At 36.3% G+C, this 24,713-nt stretch overlaps 2 protein-coding genes across 8 annotated transcripts in view; one reads left to right on the top strand and one right to left on the bottom strand.

The window, feature by feature from the left end:
• FBXL13 (F-box and leucine rich repeat protein 13) overlaps positions 1 to 24,713 on the bottom strand; it is a 211,205-nt gene that overhangs the window by 160,339 nt on the left and 26,153 nt on the right. For 6 of the 7 annotated variants that reach the window (XM_045052289.1, XM_045052292.1, XM_045052291.1 and 3 more), the window contains exons 4-7: positions 15,065 to 15,132; positions 13,849 to 14,003; positions 12,399 to 12,508; positions 9,508 to 9,675 (exon numbers count right to left, since the gene is read on the bottom strand). In XM_045052289.1, the coding sequence (XP_044908224.1) occupies positions 9,508 to 9,675; positions 12,399 to 12,508; positions 13,849 to 14,003; positions 15,065 to 15,132 (501 nt within the window). The remainder of the gene's footprint in view (positions 1 to 9,507; positions 9,676 to 12,398; positions 12,509 to 13,848; positions 14,004 to 15,064; positions 15,133 to 24,713) is intronic. The other variant, XM_045052290.1, reaches the window with a different exon arrangement.
• Positions 1 to 24,713, top strand: part of LRRC17 (leucine rich repeat containing 17) — a 116,853-nt gene that overhangs the window by 83,961 nt on the left and 8,179 nt on the right. The window lies entirely within an intron of this gene.

The raw sequence follows: 24,713 nt of genomic DNA, 5'->3' as shown, positions 1-24,713 counted from the left end.
GAATGTTCGAGCCCAAGTGGAAAAGGGAAGGCAAAAGTGAGGAAGCATGGTTCACTCTACGATGTTGCAGCCCAAGGGAGATGAAGCTCAATGAGGGGACATGTGCCCAGTGCAGACAGTCAGAGAATAAGCAGGGTGAGAAGGGCCTCCCTCCATGTGGAAGGATATCCCAGAATGTTGAAGTCTAAGAGGGATGGGGATGGTGTTCCTAATGAGAAGAAGCTAGGGTGGGATGTCAGAGCCTGTGTAGGTCAAGGAAGGTGAACCAACGAAGGAAAACCTAGTGTAAAACACCAGAGGCCAAGCGCAATGTGGAGCATGCCTATGTGTGCAGGAATGGCATGGGGTGATGGGACCTATGCAGTGTAAGGAGGGCATCCCCAAAAAGGGCAGCCTACACGTCCATTGTCAGAACCTGAGTAGGATAAGGAGGGCATCTACATAGGAAGGCACTCAGGATAGTGTGTGTCAGCCCAAACAGAGTTAGTGAGGAAAATACACAGGGAGAAAGGCAACTGACACATGGCATCAGAGCCCAAGCTGTGTGAGGAGGGCCTCTTCATAAGAGGGTGGCCTGGCGAGGGATGTCAAAGCCTAAGCAGGATGAAGAAGGGAGGTAATGGTGGCAGCAACCTGTATGAATGGTTACACACAGGGGGAGTGATCAAATAAGTAAATATATTAAGAATAATGAAAGCTAGGGGGCGCCTGAGTGGCTCAGTGGGTTGAGTGTCAGGTCATGATCTCAAGGTTTGTGAGTTCGAGCCCCGTGTCGGGCTCTGTGCGGTCAGGGCAGAGCCCACCTCAGATCCTCTGTTCCCCGCTCTTTCTGCCCCTCCCTCGCTCATGGTCTCTCTCTCAAAAATAAATAAGTAGTTTTAAAAAAAAGAAAAAAGAAAAATAAATAATGAAGGCTAGGATTCTCACTGGTGGAGAAGGACATTGCAAATATGGAAGAAGAACTAGAATGAGCTCTGTGGTGCAAAATTAAAACTGGAAGTATCCATGTGCAATAAGTTTGGGTATATAGAAGTATGTTGACATGGAAATAAATGTGTATTTGCATGTACCTATTATAGTCTCCCACTCAGTCTACTGAGAAGACATGGGACAAGTGACACAGCAATGGCAAAGAATACACGTAGTGCTCTAATCTTGGTTTCTATGTACAATTTCCATTAAGAAGGATTTAGGGACTCATGGAGAAATAACTCATCTGAGGTGGGGCAGGGAAAGTGTGAGATGAGCCTGGGACATCATGCTGTGTTATAAAGTAAGAAAGTATACTGAAGGAGCTGGTTATATGTCAAAAGGACATGGAAGGCAACTTGAATTTGTCTGAATCTAGGACAATTTGAGCACCAAAATAAATAGGGATAGTAATGGATTATAACCCGTGACTAAAACAGAGCACCATGAGTCCATACTGCTATCAATAAACAAACGGGAATATTTATATAATTTTAAAGTAATTACCCACAAAATGCATATCAATCACAAAGGGTGTGATTGAATTGAAGTGGAGAAGCCTGATAGACACCACTTTTTTTTTTTAAGTTTATTTGTTTATTTTGAGAGAGAGCAAGTGGGGGAGGGGGAGGGAAAGAGGGAGAGGCAGAGAATCCAAAGCAAATTTTCTATTTTTTTTCCTAATTCAGTTTTGGAAGGTAATAAATGTCTCACTGTGCAGAGCCCGATGTGGGGCTCAAACTCAGGAACCATGAGATCATGACCAAAGCAGAAGTCAGACACTTAACTAATTAAGCCACCCAGGCACCCCTGATAGACATCACTTTTTAACCAAGTGACCAAAGTGAATGTCACCAGTCATAGACAAATCCAAATCCTGTCACTGATATGATACAATGAGAAGAGCACAGCACGATGTCTGTGGTATTTCTAATTTTTTTTTAATATTTATTTATTTTTGATACAGAGAGAGACAGAGCGTGAATGGGGGAGGGTCAGAGAGAGAGGGAGACACAGAATCTGAAGCAGGCTCCAGGCTCTGAGCTATCAGCACAGAGCCCGACGTGGGGCTCGAACTCATGGACCGTGAGATCATGACCTGAGCCGAAGTCAGATGCTTAACTGACTGAGCCACCCAGGCGCCCCAGTGGTATTTCTAATGAAAACGAATAACCTGAATGTATTCTTGAGGAAACATAAAACAAGCTCAAATTAAGAGATATTCCACAATTAAACCGACCTAATCTTCATGTCAAGGTCATGAAAATTAAAGAAAGACCAAGGGACAGTTGCAACCTGAAGGAGGGTAAGGAGACGTGGCAACCAGTTGCTACAGTAGATCCTTTTGCATTAATGAGACAATGGAAGAAACCTGAACTGGGTTTGAGGATTTTGATAACTGACTATAAGTAAATGATCTTGTTTACAGGAAATAAACCAACAGTAGTCAGGGGTGATGAAGTATCATGTCAGCAACTTACTTTCGAACTGTTTAGGAAAAAGAGTTCTTTGTATAGTACTGGCAACTTTTCTGTAAGCTTCAGATTATTAAAGTAAAAAATGTATTGAAAAGACTTGACTTCTTCCTTACCAATCTGGAGGCCTTTTATTTCTTTTGTCTGATTGCTGTAGCTAGGACTTCCAGTAGTACGTTGAATAAAGGTGGTAAGAATTGACATCCTCGTCTTGTTCTTGAGCTTAGAAGAAAAGTTCGTAGTTTCTAACCATTGAATATGATGTTTGCTGTGGGCTTTTCATAGATGGTCTTTATTAGATTGAGGTATATTCCTTCTAAGTCGACTTTGTTAAGGGTTTTTATCATGAATGGATGTTGTTGTCAAATGCTTTTTCTGCAATTATTGCAATGATCATATGGTTTTTATCCTTTTTTTAAATGTGTTTTCATTTTTAAAAGAGAGAGAGAGAGCAGGGGAAGGGCAGAGAGAGAGGGGACAGAGGATTTGAAGCAGGCCCTGCACTGACAACAGAGAACCCAATGTGGGGCTCAAACCCACAAACCGTGAGATCATGACCTGAGCCAAAGTCGGATGCTTAACTGACTGAGCCACCCAGGTGCCCTCTATCCTTTCTTTTGTTGATGTGATGTGTCATGTTGATTGATTGTAAATATTGAACCACCCATGCATCCTGGAATAAATTCCAGTTGATAATGGAGAATGTTTTTTAATGTATTGTTGGATTTGGTTTGCTAATATTTTATTGAGGATTTTGTATCTATATTTATCAGAGATATTGGCCTATAGTTTTCTTTTTTTGTAGTGTCTTTGTCTGGTTTTGTTATCAGGGTAATGCTGGCCTTGTAGGATGAATTTGGAAGCTTTCCTTCCTCTACTACTTTGTTTTAATGTTTATTTATTTTGAGAGAGAGAGAGAAAGAGAGCATGAGCGGGAGAGGGGCAGAGAGAGAGGGAGAGAATCCCAAGCAGGTTCAATGTTATCAGTGTGAAGTCCAACATGGGACTCAGTCTCACAAACTGTGAGATCATAACCTGAGCCAAAATCAAGAATTGGATGTTTAACCACCTGAGCCACCCAGGCACCTCTCTTGTATTTTTTGAAATAGTTTGAGAACAAGCATTAACATTTATTTATTTATTTATTTATTTATTTATTTATTTATTTATATGAAATTTATTGTCAAATTGGTTTCCATACAACAAACAGTGCTCATCCCAACAGGTGTTCTCCTCAATGCCCATCACCCACTTTCCCCTTCCCCCAGCCCCCATCAACCTTCAGTTTGTTCTCAGTATTTAAGAGTCTCTTATGGTTTGCCTCCTTCCCTCTCTGTAACTTTTTTTCCCCTGCCTCCCCCTCCCCCCTGGTCTTCTGTTGAGTTTCTCAGGATCCACATATGAGTGAAAACATATGGTATCTGTCTTTCTCTGCCTGACTTATTTCACTTAGCATAACACTCTCCAGTTGCATCCATGTTGCTACAAATGGCCAGATTTCATTCTTTCTCATTGCCAAGTAGTATTCCATTGTATATATAAACCACATCTTCTTTATCCATCCGTCAGTTGATGGATATTTAGGCTCTTTCCATAATTTGGCTATTGTTGAAAGTGCTGCTATAAACATTGGGGTACAAGTGCCCCTATGCATCAGCACCCCTGTATCCCTTGGGTATATGCCTACCAGTGGTATTGCTGGGTCACAGAGTAGATCTATTTTTAATTTTTTGAGGAACCTCCACACCGTTTTCCAGAGCGGCTGCACCAGTTTGCATTCCCACCAACAGTGCAAGAGGGTTCCTGCTTCTCCACATCCTCTCCAGCATCTATATTCTTCTTATTTGTTCATTTTAGCCACTCTGACCCACATGAGGTGGTATCTCAGTGTGGGCATTAATACTTTTTTAAATGTTAGGTAGAACTCACCTCTGAAGCCATCTGGTCCTAGACTTTGTTTATTGGAAGTTTTAAATTGCTGATTCTATTTCATTGCTCATAACCAGTCTGTTGAGATTTTCTATATTTTTTTCCTGTTTCAGTTTTGGAAGGTTATATATGACTAGGAATTTATCCTCTTCTTCTAGGTTGTCCAATTTGTTGACATACAGTTTTTCACAATGTCCTCTTACTTCTGTGGTGTTGGTCATTACCTCTCCTCCTTCATTTCTGATTTTATTTTAGTCCTCTGTCTTTTCTTGACAAGTCTGGTGAAAGGTTTATCCCTTCAAAGAATCGGCTCTTACTTTTATTGATCTTTTCTATTGCTTTTTTTTTTGTCTCAATTTCATTTATTTCTTCTCTAATCTTTATTATTTCTTTCCTTCTACATGACATGATACTATATACAGAAAACCCAAGATTCCACCTAAAAACTACTAGTACTAGTAAACGAATTCAATAAAGTCACAAGATGCAAAATTAATATACAGAAATCTGCATTTCTATACATTAATGAAATAGCAGAAAGAAAATTTTAAAAACAATCCCATTTACAGTTGCATCAAAAAGAATAAAATACCTAGGAATAAATCAACAAAGTCAAAGACCTCTACTCCAAAAACTATAAAACACTGATGAAAGAAGTTGATGATTACACAAATAGAAAGATATTCCATGCTCATGGACTGGAAGAATCAATATTGTTAAAATGTCTATACTACCTAAAACAATCTAAAGATTTAATGCAATCACTGTCAGAACACCAAGAGCATTTTTCACAGAACTGGAACAAGTAACCCTAAAATCTGTATGGAACTACAAAAGGTGCCAAATAGCCAAAGCAGACTTGAAAAAGAACAAACTTAGAGATATCACAATCCTAAATTTCAAGATATATTGTATAGCTATAGTAATAAAACAGTATGGTATTGGCACAAAAATAGACACATAGATCAAGGAAACAGAATACAGAGTCCAGAAATAAATCCACACTTATACGGTCAATTAATCTATCACAAAGGACAGAAGGGTATACAATGGGCAAAAGATAGTCTCTTCCACAAATGGTATTGGGAAACTGACAGCTATACCCAAAGAATGAAACTGGACCACTTTCTTACACCATAGACAAAAATAAATTCAAAATGGATTAAAGACCTAAATGTGAGACCTGAAACTATAAAACTCCTAGAAGAAAACATAGGCATTAATTTCTTTGACATTGGCCAAGGAAGCATTTTTCTAGATATGTCTCCTCAGACAAGGGAAACAAAAACAAAATTAAACTATTGGAATATACTAAAATAAAAAGCTTTCTCCACAGTGAAGGAAACCATCAATAAAATGGCAAGGCAACCTATTCAATGGGAGAAGATATTTACAAATGGCATATCCAATAAGGGGTTAATATCCAAAGTATAAGAATTTATATAACTCAACATCAAAACACAAATAATCTGATTTAAAAATGGACAGAGACATGAACAGACATTTCTCCAAAGAAGACATCCAGATAGCCAACAGACACATGAAAAGATGTTCAGCATCACTAATCATCAGGGAAATGCAAATCAAAACCACAATAAGATATCACTTCATACATGTCAGAATGGCTAAAATAAAAAACACAAGAAACAACAAATCTTGGAACCCTCATGCACTGTTGGTAGGAATGCAAACTGGTACAGCCACTTCTACTCCTGAAGTACGGAGTTCCTTAAAAAATTAAAAATAGAATTACTGTATGATCTTGTAATTTCACTACTGGGTATTTACCCAAAGAAAATTAAAACACTAAGTCAAAGGGATATATGCATCCCTGTGTTTATTTTAGCTTTATTTACAACAACCAAGATATGGGAACAAAAACCCAAAGAAGAGGTAGTGTGTGTGTGTATCTATATATATCTATATCTATATCTATATAGATATAGATATAGATATGTATAAAATATATATATACACATATATATATATACACATATTTATATACACATATATATATATACACATATATATACACAATGGAATATTACTCACACACACACACATATATATACACATATATATACACAATGGAATATTACTCAGCCATAAAGAAGAATGGATCTTGGCATTTGCAACAAATGGATAGACTTAGGGGGTATGATGCTAAGTGAAATAAGTTATAGAAATGCAAATATCATTATGATTTCACTCATGTGGAATTTAAGAAACAAAGCAAATGAACAAAGAAAAAAAAGACAACCAAAACAAAAAAACAAGCTAATGACTGCCAGAGGAGAGATGAGTGGAGGGGTGGGTGAAACAAAGCAGGTTAAGAGCACACTTATTTTGATGAGCACTGAGTAATGTATAGAACCATTGAATCATCATATTATACACCTGAAACTAATATAACACTGTACACTAATTATACTTCAATAAGAAAACAACAAAATAATAAATATATTCTATATCAACAATAGCTAAACTATGAAAAGAGCTCAAGTGTCCATCAAGTGACAAATGGATAAAGAAAATGTGGTATATGAAATGAAAATGAAATGTTGCCATTTGCAACAATGTGGATGAAGTAGAGAGTGTTATGCTAAGTGAAGTAAATCAGAGAAAGATAAACACCATATGATTTCACTCATGTGTGGCATTTAGGAAACAAACAGATAAACATATAAGAAGAGGGGAAAAAAAAGAAGAGAGAAGCAAAGCATAAGACACTTAAAAAAATTTTTTTTAGTGTTTCTTATTTATATTTGAGAGAGAGAGAGAGAGAGAGAGAGCATGAGTGAGGGAGGGCCAGAGAGACAGAGTCAGAATCTGAAGCAGGCTCCAGGCTCCAAGCTGTCAGCACAGAGCCCAATGCAGGGCTCGAACTTACAAGCAGTTAGATCATGACCTGAGCTGAAGTTGGATGCTTAACCAACTGAGCCACTCAGGTGCCCCAAGAGACTCTTAATGATAGAAAACAAACAGGGTGGATGGAGGGAGGCGGGTGGGGGATAGGTTAAATGGGTGATGGGCATTGAGGAGGATACTTGTTTGGATGAGCACTGGGTGTTATATGTAAGTGACGAATCACTGAATTCTACTCCTGAAACCAATATTACACTACATGTTAACTAACTAGAATTTAAATAAAAACTTAGAAAAAAAATAATAAAGCAAATTAGGGGCAGGTCTCCCTGCCCTTTACTCATAATAAATAAATACATAAATAAGTAAATAAATGCTGGGTAAAATAAAATTGACTATTTTGTAAATAATTTTAAGTTTATTTTTGAGAGAGAGAGAACACACACAAGTGGGGGAGGGGCAGAGAGAGAGACAGAGATAGAGAATCGAAGCAGGCTCCAGGCTCTTGAACCCACAAACCATGAGATCATGACCTGAACTGAAGTCAAATGCTCAACTGACTGGGTGACTGAGCCACCCAGGCGTCCCTTTTTTAAAAATATTTTTTAAGATTATTTATATTTGAGAAAGAGAATATAACTATTAAAGTAAAAATAATAAATTGCATTGTACGGTTTATAAATACCTAAGAATATAATGTATGGCAATACTAGCATGAAGCACAGGAGAAGGAAAATGAAAGCTTACTCTTAGATTTTAACATTATACATAAAGTGGTAGAAAATTTTGTGAAGGTGTAATCTGTGATAAATTGAAAAGGCATATCGTAAACCCTAGAACAGCCACTGATAAAGTAAACAGAGAAACATTAGCAGTGAACAGCTTAGGAGTTCAAAGACAAAAAACAGCTGTATAAACTGTAAGAAAGAATGTGACATGCTTAGGAAAACAGCTAAGAATGACATATTAATATGGCACAAAAGGAAAAGTAATTAGGGCAAGAATGACAGACTTCGTTACAGAAAGCTCTAAAATTTTTCACATTGAAGGACTCTACAGACAAAATTGAAAGCAAACATCAAGCATGGAGGGGTGGAAATCTCTAATATATTCCAGGCAAAGGGTTGATATTACCAATATATAAAGGGCTATTACAAACCAGTAAAAAAAATTATAGGAATTCCAATTTAAAAACAAACCTGAGGCAATTTATAAAGAGGAAATTATGGGCAAAACTATCCTTATCCTAATTCTATGCTCTATATAAAATGCAAAAAAATTAATAATAATAATAATATAAAATAAAAAATGGGGTGCCTGTGTGGCTCAGTCAGTTAAGCGTCCGACTTCAGCTCAGGTCATGATCTTGCGGTTTGTGAGTTCCAGCCCCGCTTCGGGCTCTGTGCTGACAGCTCGGAGCCTGGAGCCTGCTTTGGATTCTGTGTCTCCTTCTTTCTCTGCCCCTCCCCCACTTGTGCTGTCTCTTTCTGTCTATCAAAAATAAATAAATGTAAAAAAAATTTTTTTTAAATTTTTATATAAAATGCAAGATTAGGTGTAGATACATAGATACCTGTTCCCAAATATAACTTGAGCTTGATTCTGTGCATTTAGAGGGGTATATTTAATACATGGGATTTTATAATGTGAAGCTGCCATCAATCAGAATGAGGTGATATTTTACACTTCTTCTACCACTTATCAGGTAGCCTCACAAAGTAGAAGTTACTTTTCTATCAAAATAGGAGAGAATATAGCCAGTAGTTGGAATTATGGTTTATTTTTCAGAGATCAATTCAATGAATTGTAAGATGTAACTACATGATTCTTTTTATGAATTCACAATCTAAGGAAGAAAGATAGTATAAATATTTTAACTAACTGAAAGTTGCAATAAGACATGACCATTTGCATCCCCGAATAGAGGAATAATGTTAAGATTAAAAGATTAGGGAGGGATTGGAGATTAAAAAGTGAGCACTGGGGTATCTAAAATCTGTTCCACCTTAAATGACAACATGTACTTGAAGGAGGAAGGGAAGAAAAACATTTCCTACAGCTTTACTTTCCCCACTTTTGACTGTTAGATTCATCTTATAGCCATCCAAAAGGATGGCCTCTAAAAAAATTAGCTTAACCCAAATGTAGTTGTAAAAAAACACGTATATCTTTGAAATAAAATCTCCATCATCCATGTAAGGTTTATAAAACCACTCTTTAAATAAGCATTGTGAAAATGACTAGTTACGGTACATGAATTCATACAAACCTGTGAGACCGCTCTTTGGGGTAACAGTGAAATGTCACATTCAGGAATATTGCCTTCAAGAGAGACTTTAGACAGACTTGGTTCAGGAAAAATGGATTCTTCATTAGCAGCTAATTTGAGTTTTAGGTTGTTTCTCCATTTTAGCAATTGAAGTTCATGTTTTAATATCTGCCATGAAAATAATTGATAAATTCCATGGAATTGTTGTAAAGGTTAAATGAGATGATATATATCAAACATAGTGTGGGGCACCTGGGTGGCTCAGTTGGTTAAGCTTCTGACTCAATTTTAGCTCAGGCCATGATTTCAAATGTTCATGGGATTGGGCCCATTCTCTCTCCCTCTCACCCTGCTCTTCCCTGGCTTGTATATGCGCATGTGCTCTCTCACTCCTTCAAAATAAACTTTTTTTAAAAAAGCACAGTGCTCGGGGCGCCTGGGTGGCGCAGTCGGTTGAGCGTCCGACTTCAGCCAGGTCACGATCTCGCGGTCCGTGAGTTCGAGTCCCGCGTCAGGCTCTGGGCTGATGGCTCAGAGCCTGGAGCCTGTTTCCGATTCTGTGTCTCCCTCTCTCTCTGCCCCTCCCCCGTTCATGCTCTGTCTCTCTCTGTCCCAAAAATAAATAAACGTTGAAAAAAAAAAAAAAAAGCACAGTGCTCACCACCATGATAGCACCAATTAAGCACTATTTATTGTTACTATCATTGTTATATAAACTGTCTTGTCAATAGCATGTTTAATATTCTCTGGACCACCAAGGCATTAGAGATCATTTCCATTAGTTGTAAGACAACATTGGCACAGGCAACAACCTTGAAGATGTGGTCCAGCTCCTCCTTCAGATGAGGAAGCTGAAACCCACAGAGTCGAGGTTCTGGTAATGATAGAACTGATATTTGGGGCATGGAAAGGAGGTGGTTAGCACAGAAATTAAAAAAAAAAAAAAAGGAGAGACAGAAGAAAGCATCTGGGGACTTGCCTGATTTATTGTTACAAGAAGTCCCCATTTTAACTTTCAATACATTCCTTAAAACTGCATAATCAAGAAAAAGCCATGAGGGCAAACAAATGTTACACACAATTTTGATTATTATTAGTTATATATAATATATAATTGCTACATATTATTATATAGTATATATTATATACAGTTATATAATTATTACATATTATTATATAGTATATATTATATATAGTATATATATATATTATTATATATACCTGCCTCCTTCACTTCACCCTCCTAAGTGAGTGATTATTAGGCCAAGAAATCACATAGCTAGAAGCAAATATTTTCTCTAAACACTCAATTAACTATATAATATACATCTATATTAAGGATAATACTATATTATGTATAATATACATTATTATATGTACTAATTGTGTCAACTACTACATGCAAAACATTATACTCAATGTATGTGTATGATTAAGAGAATGATTTTGCCTCAAGGATGTTCAGTTTTAGAGGGGTGTGAAAGGAGCAGACTAGTCACGTACAGTTATTTATTGCACCATTGGACAATCACTGATCAGACATGGGGGGAGCCAAGGTCAAAGTACTAGCTTCGTACACAGTGTTGAAAAACACTGAGCAAGCAGATTAAAACAGTGGAACCTGAAGTATAACTGTTTAACTGGCAACACTGAAAATGAACTCCACAAAATTCTAGAGGACATCCTATAAGAACACCTGTTCAATACCAGCAGATAATAAACTTCCAGAGAGCAAGAATATGCTTTATGCATGTCAGTATCCTTTGCAGGCTCTAGCACTGTTTCAAGGATTATGTAAGCAATAAATCTTTTCATGCCCTCTCGGGACGTATGTAGTATCATCAGTCTCAACATCTGAACTAGTTAGCGGTGGGAGGCATTGATCCTGCCCTCCACCAGGCAATGACAAAACAGGGAGTTTAACTTCTTATTTTTCTCTTTCCTATTTATTCCAACTTTGTATTTCAAAGACTATTGATAAAATATTACCTACTGAATAAAATACCTAAAAAAATTTCAGCATTTTTCTGTCTGATCCTAATAGTTACTGTGCTTACTAAAACAATATTAAATAGTAATTTACTAATAGCTTAAGCAAACTAGAGATATTTTCAGGTTTGGAGGAATTTCCTTAGATCCTCTATTTTAATTGTTTTAATTCCTGGGGGCACCTGGGTGGCTCATTCGGGTGGGCATCTGATTTTGGCTCAGGTTATGATCTCACTTCCTGGGTTTGAACCCTGTGTCAGGCTCTGTACTGACAGCTCAGAGCCTGGAGCCTGCTTCAGATTCTGTGTCTCCCTCTCTCTCTGCCCCTCCTTCCTTCTTCATTCGCACTCTGTTTCTCTCTCTCTCAAAAATAAATAAATATTTTTTAAAATTAATTACTTTAATTGCTGGGGGGGGAGGAGGTGTCCCAGTTAAGAATGATCCTTTAATCTTAGCAATTTAGTAATTTTTAAAATTATTTGATATTAAAATTATAATTTATTACATTAAATGTTGAAAAAGAATAAATAACAATTTAATCTTACCTAGAAAAAAACTATTCAGTCTTTATCACAACAAATAGTTTCTCTTCCATTTTAGACATCTATACCCATCTAACCACTTGCTTGAGCAAAATTCTTAGTCTTTATCAATAACTTTAAACAAAATGTTGAAATGATTTTTCTCAGTGTTCATAGTTGAAACAACAGAATTTATTAGAAAATATTCTTGGTAGCTGAAGTGAAATTTAAATTGTTAAATTACAAGAATAAAGACCCCAACAAAAGTATGTAATATTCAGGATTTTAGTACTTTCCACACATAGCATCATTATCTGAAGCCACATCAATGTAACACCAAAATTAAATTTCTAAAAATACTAAGTTTCCAAGATACCGTACCAGCTCATCTTCTCTCTTTTTATACTTAAGTCTTGCTTTATCCCTCCATTTAGTTAGGATAGCTGTCAGCTTGTAACAGTGCAACATCTTTTGTACCTGCGATAGTGTATCTAAAGAAAAGTTATTAGATTATTGTATATATTTAAAGATATTTCCCCAAAACCCAAAGTGTTTACAATATGAACCAATATTGCATCTGACAGTTTTTGTTTGATTTTAATTTCTTCTAAAATTAATTATTACGGATAGCAGTAGATTTCTACTCCCGAGACTTTATTAACCTGTAAACATCACTTTTGCCCTTATAAATTAAGATGTAATAGATGTGATAGCACATCTTTATAAAACCAGAATTTCCAAACTTATTCATAGAAATAGAATCATGTGATAGTATTCTAATTTAGTTAAATGCATTATGATTAAAGAATTTGCTCCATTTTATGTTTTCACCAAGGGTCCAAAGCTCAAATACAGGGGTGGGGCCAGGAAGAAGGATGACTAAGGCAGGCCCCCGGATACCACTGACAGAAGGCAGTGGCTTCCTCACTGCGACCAATTGTTTCCTCCCAGAATTAGAAGTCCATCAGTCTTATGTCAAAACCTTCAGAGGGTTCACTGTGACTGAGAGACCAACAGGAATGGATCAAGAGGAAATAATTCTCTAATTTGCAGCAACAATAAACCAATATTTGGTGAAGTGGCTAAAATCTGAACAAAAGGCTGGAGTCCCCAGGGGTGTCTGGGTGACTCAGTCCCCTTTAAGCAACCTATTTCAGCTCAGGTCATGATCTCACAGTTCATGGGTTTGAGCCACACTTTGGGCTCTGTGCTGACAGCTCACAGCTCAGCCTGGAACCTGCTTTGGATTCTGTCTCTTCCTCTCTCTCTGCCCTCCCCTTCTCTGTCTCTCTCTGTCTCTCAAAAATAGATTTAAAAACATTAAAAAAATAAAAAATAAAAATAAAAAAAGGCTGGAGTCCTCTATCCCTGCTCCTAAGATCATGTACTTGCACTGCCTGCTCATCAAAGATTTAAGGAAAAAAAAATTCATTTTCTTTGTTTCCTCATGTACCCATTTCAAATGAAATACCTGTCATGAATGGAAAACTCTCTACCAAGAAATAATCAATTTTGGTACCCAACTGTGATATACCAGGGGTCTATTAGTAAAAAAGCTGATAGGAGATCCCTATTTCACACAAATACATACAGAAGTTTCTTTTATTTATTTATTTTTTCAGAAGTTTCTTTTAAACATGACTGTTTTCTGTTACGATGAAACCCTTTGACACAAATCTCATTAAATATTTTAAATTAGGGGCTTTACATTTCATGACAGCTCTCTAGACATAATAATAAATTCTCTAGTACAAACTGCTCAGCCATTAAGTGTGTTGATTCTTTGAATACCTGAATATAAAAAAAAAATCAATACTATGTAAGGATTTACCTGTAAGTTGTTTTTTTTGACCTTTTACATAAGAGTGCCAGAGATGAAATACATATTTTTGAAGTCTGAAATTATTATATTTCATTGCTCTTTCTATTTTCTCAGCCAGCTCATCATCTTCATTTGTAAGAGGTATTGCTATGTCTCTCCAAGAGCTAGAGGCAGAAAATATAGAAAAATAGTATTTTGATGTTATGGCAATACATTACTAAATAAATGGAGAGGGAGAAGGAGTAATACCACCTCCTTTAGCTCCTCAAAAACCACAGCATAGAAAGAAACTGTTCAATTATTGTTATTGTTTTATTTCTAGCTAGTCCTTGCATTTCCTTTGAGCTTGCAATTCCCTTTGCTACATTTCTAAAACCCAGAAAGATCTGGAATCCTAAAGTTTTTCCATAATCTATTTAGAGGCAAAACTAGACCTGATCTAAAGTAATTTTGCATTAGAACCTCCCTGAAATTGACACATAATTGGTCATAGTCTTTTTTCATTTCATTTCATGTATATACATTTCATTTTATTACATACATATATAATATATACATAGTAGAAATACTAATATGTTTGAATACGTTTGGTTCCAGCATGCTGTCTCAGACACCACTGAAGATGTTATATAATACATACAATGTGCAGAAATCACCTTTGTAAAAAATTTTAAGGAAAGGAATATAAATTTCAAAACATATCTCCAAGGGTTTCAAATGAAGGGATTATAGACCTTATACTTTCAATTTTGAAGTTTTTATTTAAAAAAAAAAAAACAAAACACCACAGGGGCACCTGGGTGGCTCAGTCAGTTGAACGTCCAGCTTTGACTCAGGTCGCAATCTCACGGTCTGTGAGTTCGAGCCCCACATCAGGCTCTGTTAGCTGTGCTAACAGCTCAGAGCCTGGAGCCTGCTTCAGATTCTGTCTCCATCTCTCTGCCCCTCCCCTGCTCATGCTCTCTCTCTCAAATATAAAATAAAACATTAAAACACACACACACACACACACACACACAACAAAGTAATACCATGAAGAAGTAAAGAACATATTTTAACTAAGTAAAAGCCAAGTGAAAATAAATTAAATATATAATACAAAATGGTGGAGACATGATTAAATAGATAAAATCAGAACAACTGGCTAAAAATGAGTTGTTCTTCATATGGAGAGTATTAAAAAATAAAAACACAAAGAAATAGTATGTAAAAATCACGTTCTTACCAAAAGTGTGTCTTTACTAAACGTCCAGTATAAAAAGTACATGCTTTTATCATCAATTCTGGAGTCATCTAAAATAAATAAATAAATAAATAAATAAATTTATAAATAAATAAAACAAATATTAGAAATGAATGGAATCCAAAGGCTAACTCCAGAAGCTACACAAGAAAATGAGAGCAATGGTTGCCTTGGGCAGTAAGGAGACAGGAATGGACTGGAAGAACTATATACCATATACACTTTTTGGAATGTTATCATATTATCTATTTTTTTAAGTTAAAATTGCAGCTTAAAATGTTCCCATTATATTGTATTTACTTTAAAGCATTTTAAGGGGTGCCTGGGTGGCTCAGTTGTTTAAGTTTCCAACTTCGGCTCAGGTCATGGTCTCACGGTTCATGAGTTCGAGCCCCGCATTGGGTTCTGTGCTGACAGCTCAGTGCCTGGAGCCTCCTTCAGATTCTGTCTCCCTCTCTCTCAGCCCCTCCCCCCCTCACGCTCTGTCTCTGTCTCAAAAATAAACATTTTTTAAAACATTAAAGCATTTTTAAGTAAGTCTAAGGTATTATTGTCAGCTGTATTGATAATAGTATAGAGTTGTAGGTCACTATTAAACTGAATGATTTTGCCTTCTCAAGAATATAAAATGAAATTTTCCTTAAAAAAAAAAAAGAAAGAAAGAAAAAATAAAAAGCTTACCAGAATGTCTCACCAAACAGGCATAGGAAAACCATATAAATTAAGATTTCGGAATATACCAAAAGAGATGCAAATTTATTACTTGCAACTATTCACAATAACACACATTGACTGACATGTATGTTGAACACCTATGTGAGGATTCCTGAAATTATCTGTACTTTCTGTATCTTCTTTAATGAGCAAAGATAATATTATATTAACACATTTGTTATATGTACATGGCTACTATGAAGTGCAAATGGGGTTATTTTTTCTCATGTTATCACCACCTTGTTTGCCATATAAATAAACATGTGGCCACGTCTGTTTGGTATAGAGATAAGCTTGGTTCAAATCTATACAAACTGCCCAGAATTCTTAATTCCACTTTTCAAAGACAAATGTTTTTCTCCTCAATCATGGATTTATTTTAGGCATACAACAAAGGCCCCTTGCCCCCCACCCCCCATCCCGGCCAATATTCTGCCTGATGTTCAAAGACATTTGGAAACCCTCAGTTTGATGGAGATTATATGCAAATTTTGCTTGTGGGGAGGGGGAACATAAATCATTGGAATCATTCTTTACTAAATTCTGATTTTCATAAGGGAAAGGAATTCAGATGAGTAAAGTAAGAGTATTGGGGATATCACAGCAGGGTGGATAAAACCAGGAAAGGAATGAGGTGACAGAAGAAAAGACAAATTTCATCTACAAAACAATCTTTCTGTTCTGCTGTTAGCCCCTAAATTTACTAAGATTAAACTTTTCTTTAGAAGATATAACCTGGGAAGTAATATATAAATATCTACAATAAATGGCATCATTCATTAAAAAATGAGTATATTACATGATCGAATTATAATTCAGCCAGTAAGACTTGAACTTGAGTTTCCTTTCTTTTTTTTTTTAATTTTTTTTTAACGTTTTTATTTATTTTTGAGACAGAGAGAGAAAGAGCATGAGCAGGAGAGGGATAGAGAGAGAGGGAGACACAGAATCCAAAGCAGGCTCCAGGCTCTGAGCTGTCAGCACAGAGCCCAACGCGGGGCCAAACTCACGGACTGTGAGATCATAACCTGAGCTGAAGTCAGACGCCCAACCGACTGAGCCACCCAGGTGCCCCGGGTTTCCTTTCTAATGATCCACTCTTTAAACCAGCATAAAAGTGTTCTTTCTAGTTCTTTCTATTCTATTGTTGAAAGAAGTTGAAGTCCTCATTAATTCATGACTTACTATGCTGGAAGTCTGTCATCCTCATATTCCTGTTTAAAGAGTTTCTTGCCCTGAATTCTCATTTTAATTTCACAGATACTGTTCTGACTAAAAACAAAACACACAAAACACTAATAAAATGAAAATAGCTATGATTTTTCCTCATTGTTGGCATCCTCCTGTTTTCTCCACAGGGAAAATAGCTTTAAGAGATCGCTCTGAGGTACTGGCCTCAGCAAAGACTCAAGCCCAGTAATGCCCCATCCCCCACGCGGGGCTGAGCAGGGCTTTACTCCACTGCGGCACCTCTGGCCTGTGCCCATATGTTTGGTCACATGATTCTGCTTCCACTGCTCAACGTTTTCACTGTTGCTTTAGCAACTTGCTTTCTACTTTCTGGGGGGGAGTAAGTTGAAATATTTTTATGTATTATTTATTTATTAATTATTATTGTTGTTGAAATATAGTTGACATACACTGTTGTATTAGTTTCAGGTATATAACAAAGTGATTTAAAAATCTGTACATTACTCAATGGCTACCATAACTAGTTTAGTAAACATCTGTCATCATACAATTTTTTTTTTAAATATTATTGACTAGATTCCTGATGCTATACTTTTCCTCTCCATGACTTATTGATTTTTTAACTAAAACTTTGTATCTCTTAATCCCCTCTGCCATTTCATGTATTTCCCACCCACCTCATCTCTGGTAACCATCAGTTTGTCCTCTGTATGTATGAGTCTGTTTCCGTTTTTTTGTTCGTTCATTTGTTTTTCAAAGTCCACATGTAAGTGAAATCATATGGCATCTGTCTTTCTCTGTCTAACTTATTTCACTTAACATCATACCATCTATGTTTTTGCAAATGGTAAGATTTCATTCTTTCTAATGGCTGGATAATGTACCGTTGTATACCACCTTTTCTTTATCCATTTATCTATTGATGGACACTTGGGTTGCTCCCACATCTTGGCTATTGTAAAAAATGCTGCAGTAAACACAGGGGTACACATATCTTTTTCAATTTGTGTTTTCATTTTCTTCAAACAAATACCAAAAGTGGAATTAATAGGTTATATGGGGTTTCTATTTTTAATTTTTTGAGGAAACTTCATACTGTTTTCCATATTAGTTGTACCAGTTCACATTCTCACCAACAGTACACAAGGAATCCTTTTTCTTCACATCCTCACCAATACTTGTTAATTTCTTTCTTTCTTTCTTTCTTCCTTTCTTTCTTTCTTTCTTTCTTGCTTTCTTGCTTTCTTGCTTTCTTGCTTTCTTGCTTTCTTGCTTTCTTGCTTTCTTGCTTTCTTGCTTTCCTAGCTGGCCATTCTGATTGATGAGGTGATCTCATTGTGGTTTTGATTTGTATTTCCCTGATAATGAGTGATGTTGAGCATCTTTTCAAACGTCTGCTGGCCATGTATACGTCTTGTTTAGAAAAATGTTTATTCAGGTTCTCTGCCCATTTTAATTAGGTTATTTGTGGGGTTTTGGTGTTGAGTTATATAAGTTCTTTGTATATTTTAGATATTAAGCCCTTATCAGATATATCATTTGCAAATACCTTCTCCCATTCAGTAGTGGTCTTTTCATCTTGTTGTTAGTTCCCTTTGTTGTGCAAAACCTTTTTATTTTGGTATACTCCTAATAATTTATTTTTGCTTTTATTTTTCTTGCTTGAGGAGACATATCCATACATACGTTGCTAAGGCTGATGTCTGAGAGATTATTGCCTAGGTTTTCTCTTAGGAGTTTTATGATTTGAAGTCTCACATTAAGGTTTTTAATCGATTTTGAGTTTATTTTTGTGAATGGTGTAGGAAAGTGGTTCAGTAGCATTCTTTTAGCTGTAAGTATTTGGTTTCCTAACACCATTTGTTGAAGAGACTGTCTTTTCCCCATTGTATATTCCTGCCTACTTTGCCATAGATTAATTGACAATGTAAGTGTGGGTTTATTTCTGGGATCTCTATCCTAGTCCCTTGATCTATGTGTCTATTTTTTTGCAAGTACTATACTATTTTGGTTTTAATAGCTTTGTAGTATATCCTAAAATCTGAGATCGTGATACCTCTAGCTTTGTTCTTTCCCAAGATTGCTTTTGATTGATTTGCAATTTGAGATCGTGATACCTCTAGCTTCGTTCTTTCCCAAGATTGCTTTGGCTATCCAGGGTCTTTTGCGGCTCCATACAAATTTTAGTATTATTCTAGTTTTGTAAAAAATGCTATTTGTATTTTAACAGAGATTGCATTGAATCTGTAGATTGCTTTAGGTATTATGGATATTTTAACAACATTAAGTCTTCCAATCCATAAGCGTAGTATGTCCTTCCATGTATGTCATCTTTAATTTCTTTCATCAGTGTCTTGTAGTTTTCAGAGGATAGGTCTTTCACCTCCTTGGTTAAGTTTATTCCTAGGTAATGTATTCTTTTGATGCAATTGTAAGTGAAGTTGTGTTTTTTTTTTTTAATTTCTTTCTGCTGCATTGTTATTAGTGTTTAAAAATGCAACAAGTTTCTGTATATTGATTTTCTATGCTGCAACTTTGGTGTATTCATTTATTAGTCCTGATAGTTTTTTGGTGGAATGTTGGGGTTTTCTGTATATAGTATCTTGTCATCTGCAAACAATGACAATTTACTCCTTCCTCACCAATCTGGATGCCTTTTATTTCTTCTTGTTGTCTGATTGCCATGGCTAGGACTTCCAGTACTCTGTTGAATAAAAGTAGTGAAAGTGGACATCCTTGTCTTCTGCCTTGTCTTAGAGGAAAGGCCTTCAGTGTTCACCATTGAGTATGATGTTAGCTGTGGGTTTTTCATATATGGCCTTTATTATGTTGAGGTATGTTTCCAGTATACTCACTTTGTTGAGAGTTTTATCATGCATAGATGTGTATTTTGTCAAATACTTCTGCGTCTATTGAGATAATCATGTGGGTTTTAATCCTTCTTGTTAATGTGATGTATCATTTTGATTGATTTGCAAAGATTGCATCCCTGGAATAAATCCCACTTGATTGTGGTGATTGATCCCTTTGATGTAGTATTTGGTTTGCTAATATTCTGTTAAGGATTTTAGCATGTATGTTCACCAGGGATATTGGCCTGTAATTTTCTCTTTTTGTAGCATCTGTGTCTGGTTTTGGTATCAGGGTAATGCTGGACTCACAGAATGAATTTAAAGCATTCCTTCATTTTCTATTCTTTAGAATAGTTTAAGAAGGATAGGTATTAACTCTTCTTAAAATGTTTGGTAGAATTTGCCTGTAAAGCCATCTAGTCCTGGACTTTTGTTTGTTGGGAGATTTTTGTTTTGTTTTGGTTTGGTTTTGGTTTTATATTACTGATTCAATTTTATTACTAGTAATTGGTCTGTTCAAAATTTCTATTTTTTTCCTGATTCAGTTTTGGAAGATTGTATGTTTCTAGGAATTTACTCATTTCTTCTAGGCTGTCCAATTTGTTGGCATATAATTTTTATAGTGTTCCCTTATAATCTTTTGTATTTCTGTGTTTGTTGTTCTTTCTCTTCTTTCATTTCTAAAAAAAAATATTTATTTACATCCTCTTTTTCTTGATAAGTCTGACTAAAGGTTTATTAATTTTGTTTATCATTTCAAAGAACCAGCTCTTGGCTTCACTGATCTTTCCTATTATTTTTTAGTCTCTGTCATTTATTTCCACTCTTTTTTCTTTTTTCTTTTTTTCTTTTTTTTTTTTTTTTGAGAAAGAGAGAGAGCACACATGAGTAGGGGAGGGGGCTGGCAGAGGGAGAGAGAGAATCCTAAGCAGACTTCACACTCAGTGTAGAGCCCTGATGTGGGGCTCAATCCCATGACCCTGTGATCATAAGCTAAGCCAAAATCAAGAGTCAGATGCTCAACTGACTGAGCCATCCGGGCACACCTCATTCATTTCCACTCTAATCTTTATTATTTCCTTCTGTCTACTAACTTTGGTTTGTTTATTATTTTTTTTTTTTAGTTCTTTTCGGTATAAGGTTAAATTATTTGAATTTTGTTTGTTTCTTGAGGTAGGCCTACATTATATAAACTTTTCTCTTAAACTACTTTTGCTGTGTCCCAAAGATTTTGCACCGTTGTTTCCATTTTTATTTGTTTCTGTCAATTTTTTTGATTTCCAGTTTGATTTCTTCTTTGCCTTGTTGGTTGTTCAGTAGTCTATTTAGCCTCCGTGTGTTTGTATCTTTTCCAGTTTTTTTTTTCTTGCAATGGATTTCTAGTTTCATGCCATTGTGGTTGGAAAACATGCTTAATATCATTTCAGTCTTCTTAAACTTATTGACACTTGTCTTATGGCCCACCATGTTATCTATCCTAGAGAACATTCTGTGTATATTTGAAAAGAGTGCATATTCTGCTGGTTTTGGATGGAATGTTCTGTGTATATCTCTTAAGTTCATCTGGCCTAATGTATTGTTTAAAGTCACTGTTTCCTATTTCCTATCTGGATGCTCTGTTAATTGATAAAAATGGGGTGTTAAATTCCCCTATTGTCATTGTATTACTATCAGCCTCCTTTTATGTCTGTTAATATTTGCTTTATGTATTTAGGTGCTCCTATGTTGTGTGCATAGATATTTGCAATTGCATTCTCTTGTTGGATTGATCCCTTTATCATTATATGATACCCTTCTTTTTGATGTTGCAGGCTTTGTTTTAAAGTCCATTTTGTCTGTATAAATATTGCTATCCTGGCTTTTTTTTCCACTTCCATTTGCATGGAATAGCTTTTTCCATCCCTTTACTTTTAGTGTATATGTATCTTTAGGTCTAAAGTGATTCTCTTGTTGGCAGCATATTGATGGCTCTTGTTTTGTTTTTTTTGCTTTTTTTTTTTATCCATTCTGTTTTATCCATTTTATCCATTTTTTATCCATCCATCCATACCCTACGCTTTTTTATTGGATCACTTAGTCCATTTACATTTAAAGTAATTAGTAGTAGATATGTACTTATTGCTATTTTGTTCATTGTTTTCTGGTTGTTTTTATAGTTATTCTTTATTCCTCTCTTCTCTTGCTCTCTTTCCTTGTGGCTCAATGGCTTTCTTTAGTGTTATGCTTGGATTCTTTTCTCTTTATTTCTTTTGCATCTACTACAGGTTTTTGGATTGTGGTCACCATGGGGTTCATATATAACATCCTATGTATATAGCAGTCTATGTAAGTAGATGGACACTTAAGTTTGAACACATTTTAAAAGCACTAAATTTTTACTTGCCCTTCATGTTTTATGTATGTCATATTATAGTCTATATCTTTTTATTTTGAATATCCCCTAATCGTTGTAGATAAAATTGATTTTACTGCTTTTGTGTTTTAACCTCTATATCGGCTTTATAAGTGATTAATCTACTGTCTTTACTGTATGTTTGCCTTTACCAGTGAAATTTTTTCCCTTCCTAATTTTCTTAATTCTAGGTATGGTCTTTTCTTTCCAAGTAAAACATTCCTTTTAACATTTTTTTGTAAGCTGGTTTAGTGGTGATGAACTCCTTTAACTTTTGTTTGTCTGGGTACCTTATATATCTCTCTTTCAATTAATGATAACATTAGTGTTCTTGATTGTAGGGTTTTTTTTCCTTTCAGCATTTTTAATATATCATGCTATTCCCTTCTGGTTTGCAAAGTTTCTGCTGAAAAATCACCTGATAGCCTTGTGGGGCTTTTTTCTGGCATGTAACTGTTTGCTTTTTCTTGCTGCTTTAAGATTTTTTTTTTTTTGGCCATTTTAATTCTTATGTGTCTTGGTGTGGGCTTCCTTGGGTTCATCTTATTTGGGGCTTTCTTTGCCTCCCAGACCTAGATGTCTGTTTCCTTCCCCAGGTTAGGTAAGTTTTCAGCTATGATTCAAATAAATTTTCTGCCCCCTTCTCTTTCTCTTCTTTTTCTTCTGAGATCCCTGTAATCCAAATGTAACTATATTTGATGATGTCACAGGTGTCCCTTAAACTATTCCCATTTTTATTATTCTTTTCTCTTTTGCTATTTAGCTGATTGGGTTGCTGATCCATTCTTCGGCATCACCTAACATGCTGTTGATTCCCTCTAGTGTATTTTTCATCTCAACTATTGCCTAATTCAGCTCTGACTGGCTAGTTTTTATATTTTCTATATCTGTTGAAGTTCTCATTGAGTTTATCCACTCCTCTCTCTAATGAGTATCCATGAATATCTAATGATCATTACTTTGGCCTTTATTAAGTATATTGTCTACCTCCATTTTGTTTAGCTCTTTTTCTGTGGTTTTGTCTTATTCTTTTTTTTTTTTAAGTTTATTTATTTTGAGAGACAGAGAGAGCAGAGGAGGAGCAGAGAGAGAGGGAGAGAGAAAATCTCAGGCAGGCTCCGTGCTGACAGCATGGAGCCCAATGTGGGGCTCAAACTCACGAACTGTGAGATCATGACCTGAGCCAAAACCAAGAGTCAGACACTTAACCGACTGAGCCACCCAGGCATCCCTGTCTTATTCTATCAATTAGGACTTATTCTTCTGTCCCCCCATTTTGTCTCTCTGTGTCTGTTTCTATGTATTAGGTAGGTCAGCTATGGCTATTGGTCTTGAAAGTAGTGACGTTGTGTAGATGGGGTCCTGTGGTGCATTGTAGTTCAGTCCCCCCTTGGTTACCAGAACCAAGTGCTCTAGGGTGACTGCTGTGTGGGCTGCATGTGTCCTCCTATTGTGGCTGAGTCTTGATTGCTGTGGGCATGCTGGTCGGTGGGACTGGCCCTCAGCCTGGCTATCTGCAATTAGTTGCTGTGATAGCTGTGGGTGTACTGATGGACAAGACTCGTTTCCTGTGCACAAACTGCAGATGGGGTCATGTGTGGGGTCATCTCCCCACCTCTGCAGGGCAGGAGTCACTTTGGAGAGGTGCTGGTTCTAGCCAGGGCTTCCTGCTAGGTGTGGTGGGACACCTGCCAAGGCAGGTGAGTTGGATGGGGCAGGGCTGAAAGAAATTCCAGGGCTGGCTGGTGAGTGATAGGACTGACTCCCACAAGCATGCAACTATCTAGGCTGAGGAAGGACAAGAAAAAGAGCTTTTTCTCCCAAAGAACTCTCCTGCAGATCTCTGCTCTTCCAACACATGACCTCAAATTAGTCAATAAATCTTCTTCATGTATACCCCAAGCACTTTTATTTTGTATTTTTTATTAGAAAGATTTTTTAAATGTTTATTTATTTTAATTAATTTATGTTTTAATGTTTTATTTATTCTTGAGAGAGAGACAGAGCATGAACAAGGGAGGGGCAGGGAGAGAGCGGGACACAGAATCTGAAGCAGGCTCCAGGCTCTGAGCTGTCAGTACAGAGCCCGATGCAGGGCTTGAAGTCAGAGGCTTAACCGACTGAGACACCCAGGTGCTGCCCAGGCACTTTTCAAATTGCTGCTTCTGTGCTGTGTCTCCGGAGAGTCACTTAGTATCCTGGCTCTTTAAGGGCAGAGGCTTGGCTTGCTATTGCCATCCAGCTTTTGAGAGTTAAGCCCTGGTGATTTTTTTTTTTAAGTTTATTTATTTTGAGAAAGAGAGAGAGAGAGCACGAGCTGTGGAAGGGCAGAGAGAGAAGGAGCGAGAGAAAAAAGGTGGACCGCCACACAATTTCTAAGAGTCCAGTTATAAGATTAGCTTTGAGTCTGGAAATAAAAGAAAAAATTCTGCCATGAGAGATGGTTTTGAAAGTTAAAGGGTGGAATGTTAGAATCTCCTAT

Source organism: Felis catus, chromosome A2 (genome assembly GCF_018350175.1).
Source record: "Felis catus isolate Fca126 chromosome A2, F.catus_Fca126_mat1.0, whole genome shotgun sequence".
NCBI classification, from domain to species: domain Eukaryota; kingdom Metazoa; phylum Chordata; class Mammalia; order Carnivora; family Felidae; genus Felis; species Felis catus.
This window is presented reverse-complemented; position numbering and strand designations above follow the sequence as displayed.